This window comes from Pempheris klunzingeri, chromosome 20 (genome assembly GCF_042242105.1).
Source record: "Pempheris klunzingeri isolate RE-2024b chromosome 20, fPemKlu1.hap1, whole genome shotgun sequence".
Lineage (NCBI taxonomy): Eukaryota > Metazoa > Chordata > Actinopteri > Acropomatiformes > Pempheridae > Pempheris > Pempheris klunzingeri.
Genome location: NC_092031.1, coordinates 19,643,460 through 19,653,661, shown reverse-complemented (window position 1 = coordinate 19,653,661; position 10,202 = coordinate 19,643,460). Strand labels below are relative to the sequence as shown.

At 42.2% G+C, this 10,202-nt stretch overlaps 1 protein-coding gene across 1 annotated transcript in view; it reads right to left on the bottom strand.

The window, feature by feature from the left end:
* Nucleotides 1-10,202, bottom strand: part of rbfox3a (RNA binding fox-1 homolog 3a) — a 125,631-nt gene that overhangs the window by 54,504 nt on the left and 60,925 nt on the right. Inside the window, exon 2 of the mRNA XM_070851479.1 lies at nucleotides 8,837-9,085. Coding sequence (XP_070707580.1) covers nucleotides 8,837-9,085 — 249 coding nt within the window. The remainder of the gene's footprint in view (nucleotides 1-8,836; nucleotides 9,086-10,202) is intronic.

Here is a 10,202-nt window from a genome sequence, read left to right as displayed (position 1 = left end):
GTTTACTACTACTACTGTTTACTACTACTACTGTTAACTACTACTGTTTACTACTACTGTTTACTACTACTACTGTTAACTACTACTACTGTTTACTACTACTGTTTACTACTACTGTTTACTACTACTACTGTTAACTACTACTACTGTTTACTACTACTGTTTACTACTACTACTACTGTTTACTACTACTGTTTACTACTACTACTACTACTGTTTACTACTACTACTACTACTGTTTACTACTACTGTTTACTACTACTGTTTACTACTACTACTACTACTGTTTACTACTACTACTGTTTACTACTACTGTTTACTACTACTACTGTTTACTACTACTGTTTACTACTACTACTACTACTACTGTTTACTACTACTACTACTGTTTACTACTACTGTTTACTACTACTACTACTACTGTTTACTACTACAACTACTGTTTACTACTACTACTACTGTTTACTACTACTGTTTACTACTACTGTTTACTACTACTACTGTTTACTACTACTACTACTACTGTTTACTACTACTACTGTTTACTACTACTGTTTACTACTACTGTTTACTACTACTACTGTTTACTACTACTACTACTACTACTGTTTACTACTACTACTACTACTACTGTTTACTACTACTACTACTGTTTACTACTACTACTACTACTACTGTTTACTACTACTACTACTACTGTTTACTACTACTACTGTTTACTACTACTGTTTACTACTACTCTATTTACTACTACCACTACTGTTTACTACTACTACTACTGTTTACTACTACCACTACTTTTTACGACTACTACTACTGTTTACTACTACTACTACTGTTTACTACTACTACTATTTACTACTACTTACTACTACAGCTTCTTGTCCAACCCTGTCTCCTACTAAATACATTTTGTACTTTGTAGGTGTCAGGTGTACAGAGCTTTACATCCTGCCTCCCAACGTGCTGTATGGGTGCAGTTTGAGGCTGCTTTAAACAAGCGGTGAAGGCTAGGATTGGTTTAGTTAAATATCAACACTCTTCAAGTCTAATAATTAACCAATTACCACCATTTTGTCTTCAATTTCAACATGCTTTGACCAATGAGAAGAGTCAAATGGCTTTAATCATTACTGTTTTTGATAATAATGTGATTGAATCTGAATCTGGCTTTAGAGAGCTTTCTAGTGAATTTCAGTAATAATAATAATAATAAATTTTATTTTTAGGGCGCCTTTCAAAGCTCACAAGGTCACCGTACAGAATACACATAAAACATACAAAACATACAGTGTATTATTTAGCTAACCGACCCACAGCTCCACTGTTTCGGCGCACTCTCAGTGCTCTCTTAGGGTTGCTTGCGATGGCAGCAGCAACTGCTATCAGAGGAAAAGCTCTAAAATCCCAGTGTGCACCACTGTTTGGTGTTGATGAGCATCAAACATCAGACAGACACAATTTGTGAGCCGGTGAACACAGTGGAGCATTTAGCAGCTATAGAGACAGATATTTCCCAAAAGAGCTAAAAGACACAAACATGACTTCAAAGGTGATGATATATCAATGCTGTATTCACAACCTGCTCCTGCTGCCTCCAGCTGGACAAAAAATGAGTTATTGCTGGTTTAATTGTGTTTTTTGTGCCAGGAGGAGATATTGTAGAAAACAAATCATTGACAATGTTCAGTATAAATGTTGTCTCATTACTGCTGAGAACACATCGTTGTTCGTCCTCTCCAAGAATGATTATATTAATGCTGCTTGGTCCTTTCCCTCCAGTAGATGTTTAGAAGTTCTGCTTGAAACTGATACTTTTGGGTTTACATCCATCCATCCATCCATCCATCCATCCATTATTTATATTGCTTATCCCAGCTGACATTGGGCGAGAGGCGGGGTCACCCTGGACGCCAGTCAATCACAGGGCCAACACACAGAGACAGACAACCACTCACACACACCTACAGGCAGTCTAGAGTCACCAGTTACCCTGCAAGTCTTTGGACTGTTGGAGGAAGCAGGAGGACCCAGAGAGAACCCACATAAGCACGGGGAGAACTCGCAAACTCCACACAGAAAAGTTCAAGGCTCAACCCACAAACCTGCCAGCCAGCAGATTTGAACCTGGAACCTTCTTGAGGCAACAGTGCCAACCACCTCCTCTTTAGAAAATCCAAAAATCTTTTTAGAAGTGCAGTGTCAGATGTATTCAGGGTGGATGACTCTAACTGTGAGGGAGGATTTCTCCTTTAGTCTCTACACACAGAAGTGTTCCCCAGGTCACGTTTGGGTTAGCGGTCCCATTAAGGGAATTAACTGTGAAACCTGAAGTTGGGGAAGCTCTGTCTGTCTTCTGAGACACAGTCTGACTGTTGGCTGCTGTCAGGGTGCCCCAGGTCACAGGTGAAGAGCTGTGCTGTGCTCCAGACATCCAAGGATAGAAGGTCTCCTGTTGGAGAAACGTGGTGATCACGACCTGGAGACTCCATGGTCTGGTGTAACATGGATGGTCATAGTTTCTCATCTAGAAACAAGAGAACCAATATGCTGTTCTCTCTTATTGTCTGTATTGAATACCGTGGTTTTGCAGGGATTCAAAGACCACAGGAGGCAGTGTTCACACTGTGAGGCCAAACCTCTATAAACAGGATATCAAGGTCTCCAGTGAGCTTCAGAGACTTTCACCACACTGACTTGGGAATAAAAGATAATAATTAACAGATAATATTAACAGCTACATATTTTACATATTCTTTTCAGTGAATTTGTAACAGTCAAAGCTCCTTTCTGCATCACGCTGAACACCCCTCCCCATCACCTCTTTTTTTCATCCCACCACCTTCCTACTGTTTGGCCCTTTAATTTGTGTTAATTGCATGTTAATCAGGCCACTTCTCCGTTTCAAGGTTCAAGCAGATATATGATAATACGAGGTCCAGACAGTGACTTACTAGATTCATTACATTAGCATTATTAACATGTGCAGCAGTATCATCAAAAATTCATAACGGTCATGTTTAAAGTTATCATACAGTACAAGCCTGATGGAGAATACACTGTAAAACAAGTGCTAGCTGAAAAGCTACTAGTGTGCTGTGAAGAAAGATGAATATAGATGACAAAACTTCAAAAACAAGAGCAAATCCAAAGAAAAAGAAACAATAGTCAAAGCTGTCAGGAAGGAGGCTGTTCGCTTGGATCTCTGTTTAAGTGAGGTCCAAGAACACTTCCGGAATGACCACTTATTTACTGCCATAAGTGCCACAAAAGGTATGAGACACAGACGTTCGCACTTGTGGTACCTCAGCTCCACAGAATGTCTGGTAGTGTGTGTTGTGCTTGTCACAGAGGAGAATCTAAAAGTCCCCGTTCATGCCACAGTACTGCTGTGTCTTCCTGCACTCCCCTCAGCAGTGACACCACCAGTCTGGTGACCAGCTGTGAGCTGGCCTAACGTCCATTTCTGTCATAAATTACATCCATTGTTTTTTCTGTCCAGCAAAACACAAATTATATTTTGTACATTTGTGTTTTGTCATTAAATATATATTTGAAATACATTTCATTGTAATCTTGGCCATCTCTGTCGCCACATGACTTAAACTGCTGAATGAGGTTTCTACAAAGTGTAATATTTAGCTTCAGCTTGCCGTCTGCAGCAAATGCAACTGAATTTCAAACTTGGCAACTTGAAATGTTTCTTATTCAAAAGCGCCTTGGGAGTCTCAGTTCAGCCTCACTGTCTACGCCCATTAGCTCGTCCCTGTGCCGCTCTATCAAAGAGTCAAAGGAGCACCACTGTACTCGTTTTTTACTGATGATTCAATTTCCGTCCATTTAATCCTTGAACTTTCAGTCAGCCAACATTGTCGTGACAGAATGAACCTTTAACTTTTGGAATCCTTTTTCGCTAATGTTCTTCAAGCGTTCCTGTACATTTTTGCTTTGTGACTCTGATTAGTGTCTTTTATGTGGAAGCCCTTTAAATACTAGATGAATAAAAAGCACAGCTATTATTTTCATTGCTCCGTCATTACATGGTGAGTTCATTATGGGAAATAATCCTGTTCAAAGTAGCCAACACGTCACGAAGCCCTGCACCTTGTTGATTCCTGTTCCTCTGGAGCCATCCATCCATTGTATGTGTTAGCACACGGAGCTGGCTGTAGCCTTTCATTAAGCTTAGCATGGTATGGAATGGAACAGCTTTAAGGCTGTAAGCTCTCTTCTGCCACAGCAAAAGAGCTCTGCCCCGCTCTCCCTCTTTCTCCGTGGCCGCCATGCCTCCACCATCCATGGTGTGTGTGCAGCCAGGCAGGAAGAGGAAATAATTACATGAACATTATCATGCACAAGCAGCCCAAGCTTCCTCTGCTGTCACCACGGAAACAGTACTGAGCTGTACAGTATGTGTGTTCGTGTGTGTGTGTGTATATGTGTGAGGAGGGAAGCTCTATAAAACTAATTTAGCCAACCAAGCCTCCCTTATGCCAGTTATACTCACACACACACACACACACACACACACACACACACACACACACACACAGCTCAAACACCCCCACCTTATTACACACCCAGTAGAGCTCCCACATGTGTTCTTACTGTGTTTGAGTGAATATATGTGTGTGTGTGTGACTTGCTGAGCTGAATAGTGCGCCTACAGCCTACCTTCCTATAATGGCCTATACTCAGATGGGAATGCCGCTGGACAGGTAGATTACAAACGAGTAGACGCCTACAAAGCCTTCTCTCTCCAGGGATTAGAGCAAGACACAAAGACACACAGAAACACACGTATACTAATGCTGGATAGTAAACTGGATGCCATCTATAACTTCTGTCTGTGTTCAAAGACGGCCTCAGGCGTCCAGAACATTACGTGTCACAGCAAGGACTCTGGACAAGAGACAAATGAAGAGCAGAAGCATTATCTGTCTGTGAACACTACACCTAAACCTCTCACAGCAGGTCAAAGGTCATCGACCACTGACATCTGACACCAACATTTTTGGACAGAGACACTGGATGCATATTATAATTGTTTTTAGAGGAGACATTTGATGAAAGGCTGGAGGAGGTCACATTAGCAGATCCCTGTGTAACAGATCCCTGTGTGATGTCACAAGAGGAGTCAAAAAGAGAGGGCAGTCTTTCCTTATAGTTTTAGAGTCTCGAGGGACATCAGGGAAACATTTTAAACATGTATTTTGCATGATAAGTCCCCTTGTAATATTAAAATCATATTTGATAGTATGATTTATTTAAGATGTAAACACCCAGATACAGGCGGTGGAGTCCAATTCAAGGGAAATTTTTCTCTTTGAAATGATTTTTAAAAAATGCTGAAAAAGATTGAACTAAACAAGTAAGATGCTAATACCCAACCACAATTTGAACAAATGGACTTCGTTTCCCCCTCACGAGAAGATACAACCGGAAAAACTGACAATTTGGAGACATTCAGGTCAAAGTTTTTCCACAGACAGTCAGAATATCACCAGTGCAATTCTACAATATATACATTATCTAATAAAACTGCATCTCTGTCAGGCAAAAGTGATTATATAATATCATTTTTTATTAAATGCAGCATATTATCATCCTGATATATTGAATTGGCAATATATTATTTGACAATAAATTCAGTATCAACAGTGAACGTGTGTGTGCTGTCTTCTTCCTTTATCCTGCAGTAACTATGTCTCTTGACAGTAACAGTTACAGCTTGTGACAAACTCTCCACAGTGACTGTAAAATACTCCCAGTAATGCTGACTGTACCGTGTCTTCTCCTCTCGCTGGTCTCTTCTTCTCTGCCATCACTGTCTATAAACTCCCATACCTTCCCAGCATGCTCCAGTCTTATTGGCCATGACAGCTTGAAGGTTCCTCAACTAGATACAAGTGGTGGTGCAGTTAACTATGGTGTGGACATCCTTAACGCTGCCTGTGTGTACTGTGTGTGTATGTGTGTGTTTGCAGTTCTGTGCTGTAATGCAACTGAAATAGAACTAATATGTCAGTGACATGGTTCCACCAATCTACAGCGGCTGTCTGCAAGTCCTGCTTCCTTATTGCCACATGCACACAAATACAATGAAGCTGTTATTAGCGATAAAATTCCTAGATCTCAGGTGGGACTTTCCTGACCACGTGGTCTCCGTCATATTGATGACCCCATACTGCATGTGGTGGAACGTATGCCGCTATGAGAATGGTTGATGTAAACTCCCTGAACAGACAATAAGGACGGCATCTGTTCAGGTTAGGAGAACAGCCAGTAGAAATACTCTCCACAGGTGAGCACCACTGGGTGTTGAACACACCTCACCTTGGTAAAGGAGGCCAGTTTGCACATTTTCTCAGTCTGACCAGGATCCTGGCCCACAACCCCTGTTTCCTTTGATGCCTCTGTTTTCCAGTTACTACAACACATAATCCAATCCAGGATCATTCCTTACTGTTCGCTGACCGTGGTGAGAAGGTGTTGTCCACCAATGAACGAAAAATCTTCTCCAATAAATTGCATGATGAGGTCTGCTTGGGCAGCACACACGCTGTGACTAAAGAAGTACAAATAAATAACAAAATAAAAGAAGACTAGCAGAAAGTTGAGGAGGAGTTTGAGGCGGCAGCAGCTCCATCTTCTCAAGAGTCAGTGTGTGTGTGAGTGTGTGTGCTTATCTGTGGGTTTGCATAGTTCATGCAGGCATTTGCATACTCGCTTGATCTGACAGCGAAGGCCTGAAAGATGACTAGCAATCCATCCATCCATTCATCGTCTATACCGCTTATCCTTAAGGGTCGCTGGGGGGACAAGAGGCGGGGTCACCCCCAGCCAACCACAGGGCCAACACACAGAGACAGACAACCATACACACTCACACCTACGGACAGTTAACCTGCATGTCTTTGGACTGTGGGAGGAAGCAGGAGGACCTGGAGAGAACCCACACAAACACGGGGAGAACATACAAACTCCACACAGAAAGGTTCAAGGTTCAGACCACAAAACTGCCAGACAGCAGATTAGAGCCTGGAACCTTCGTGCTGCAATATGATCTGATTTCCGATCTGATTTCCCTTAAATGGATTGCCAGTGAGGACGATGGTTATCACCACTGTGCTGTCCTGTGCTGTTCTGTATTTCCTCTGGATCTCGTTTACTTTCTTGCTTTATTCATGTTCTCAGATTTGAAAGGTTTTATTGGGAGCAGGCTGTGTGGTACCTTTTACTTTTTAAGTTTTGGGTTACATGCTGTGTGAAGTGTGATGTCAAAGAAACTTCAGAAAGACAGTCAAGAGTTGGCAAGAGAGGTTTCACTCTCAGTTTCCTGCACCCCCCCTGCGTGCCACCCAACACTACAAAAGCATTTTGGCTGAGCTGAGTGCAGTGAGCTGTCTCGACTAACTATCTCCAAACCTTAAAACCTTCAAAGGAGAATAGCACACAAGAGAATGGTTGGATTGGTAAAATATAGATGAGTAAAATCACAAATTGGTGGTTTTTAAGTTTAGATTTCACTGTCTGCTTCACATTCTGAAGTCAAACTAGCCTCATTTATCCCACAGCAATGATTTTTACTCATTGGCAATTTCGGACCGGAAGTTATTGATGAACAACAAGAATTTAGTGCTTCTTTAACAGATGATGATTCACAATACGGGACTGACCTCTTTACACAACCTTCATCTTCCAGTTATTTGTGCAGCCTATGACCGGGGAAGGCTAGGGTTTAGAAATAGAATAATGAGTGACACGGAGTAATAAGTGTATATATATAATGCTCTCTGGGAATGTTTGACAGCCCTGTAGTAATGAAACAGCACAAACACTGATGCTGATAGCCACATGCCGTTAGAGTGAAAATGATTGTGTCTTCAGAGAATCAGTTTACCGTGTAAGGCAGCTGGATTTGCCATCACACTAGTATTTGTGTTGCCAGGCTCCACATTATGGTCAGTTGTGTAAGCTTCGGGCAGGGTTCAGATGTGTGTGAGAGGCAACTGTTCATGGAAAAACAAAAATGGCAGCTGCTAAAGAGGTCAGCACAGATGCTGCTAAAGCATCAGTTACATCAGAACTGGAGAGGATTTCCTTATTGAAAGAAGAGCAAAGTACAGCACTGAGGGCTTTTGCTCTTCTTCTCACTCACTCCCAATTTTTTTTAATATGCGTGCCCCCTTACAAACACTTTCTACAGATGACTTCCAATATGTTTCTGTGTAACAGGCCGCCTGGCAGTGCACTGGTCAAAACACATTTATAAAGCTTGTCAGTTTAGCTGTGTCGGAACACGGGCTAATTCCACTTAGCTGCAAAACTTAACGGGCGTGTTTGCACTGTGATCTCAGTGATGGGCTGACAGCGGTTGCAAGTGATACACATTTCACGGTGCTTTCGGTGGCCGCGATCCATTCTCTGTCAATCAGGGTGAACACACATGCAGCTGGCATGATGGTGGTCGCCAGGAGGGAGGAACTGAAAGTGTAGATCAGCTGGACTATAGGAAAACAACAACGTCAGAGATGTAAGAGCTTAATGCCCCTCATCTAACTGCATCAGCACAACGGCAGTGAGAGAAATATTAGGTGGAAGACAGCACTGGAAGTTTTTGGTTTTTCTCACATCAGCAGAAGCACATTTAAGAATGACTTTCTGTTACTTGTAGTGCAGGGCAACAGAGACAAAGAAAGCTCTTAGGAAATTAAATGAACAATCAGACCATCAGTCAAGTCCCTCTAACTTTTTTAATCCTCATCGATGGTGATTATTTATTGCAAGAAATGCAATTAGACGGAAAGAGGAAATAGTTCAACTGAAGACTCACCGTTACTGTGTTGGCAGTGAGGGTGGGGGTGTTGCTGTCGTTTCCCGGCTGTTCACTCTGTGTGTGTGTTGGCGTGTACAGTGTCAGGGCATGCTCAGCCACTGTGCTTGGTCCCGTGTAGTCTGCCGGTGGGTGAGAGTGTGGCGTGGCATACTCAGCTGGGATCCCATTCTGCGGTGGAGGGGGGTACTGGGCTGGTGGGAAGGGTTGGGCCATGGCTTCAGGGGGAGCTGGGGCCTCTTGGTTGCCCTACATAGACGGATAGAGATAGCAACAGGGACAGAGGGAGGGAAAAGGGGGAGTCGAACGGGTTAATAACTAAGGTGCAGCCTGTTACATCAGTACTGACTCTGATAGTCAGACAGTGAGTCTGTGACCACCTCAAGACACAAACCTTCTGACTGAAACTTCAGCAAACGTTATAAATGAATGGTAATGATTAGATTCAGGCAGTATTCCTAAAACTAAATGTTACAAAACTAAGTAGGTTATTGAAAAGCAAAGACACGCCCTCTCTCATGGCTGAATCAGAAAGTTGATGTGCAATTTTGAAAACATTTCAAACCATATAATTTGATCGTGCTGCCCACTTTATGTGGAGACTGTAAACTGGCTACTTCTGTTACTTCAAAGTTTTTTACCACTGAGTGCAACACAATGCCTTCGGAGTGAGACTCTCTGAAAGTGTGCACCATTTTCCCCATTTAGTTATGATTCATTGTATCAAAGTACAGGTTCAAGGTTAATACGTCATTCTGCAACACAGGGTTGCACAGTGAAAAGCAAGTTGTGGTCCTGTTTGCCACTTAAAAACAAAAAGCAAAGTGCTGAACAAAGCTCCTCTTTATGCTGGAAAGAGGTTGATGGCATTGATTCAAAGCATTGATTAAAAAGGTTGCTCTGTTGTGTGATGGTATGACAACAGTGATATCGATATCACCTCTCTGATATCACTGATGCTCAGTAGATGGAGACCAATGATGTCAGAGCCCTCCTGTCCTGGGCCGTGCACATCCCATGCCAGTTTGTCATGGTTACAATCAGGATGCTTCCTATTGCTCCTCTGTTAAAGTTACCAAGAACTCGGCATCGGAATTTTCCATTTTTATGTTTCTTAAATACAGTTGTTTCTGAGCTTTCTTAACCTGACAGGAACCTAAAACTCATAATGGAGTGGGGTCGGTATATGTTTGGCAGTTAAGTTCTACAGAGATGTTTTATGTGGAGACATTAGATAGACTGGGAGGTGGCAGGACAGGAATATGGAGGAGGTGGCAAGAGAAAGTGACTCAGTTGATCTGTGTATCTTCCTTGAGTTAGAACAACCATGGTTTGGTCATAAAATCCAGAGATGAGGCTGGAAGAT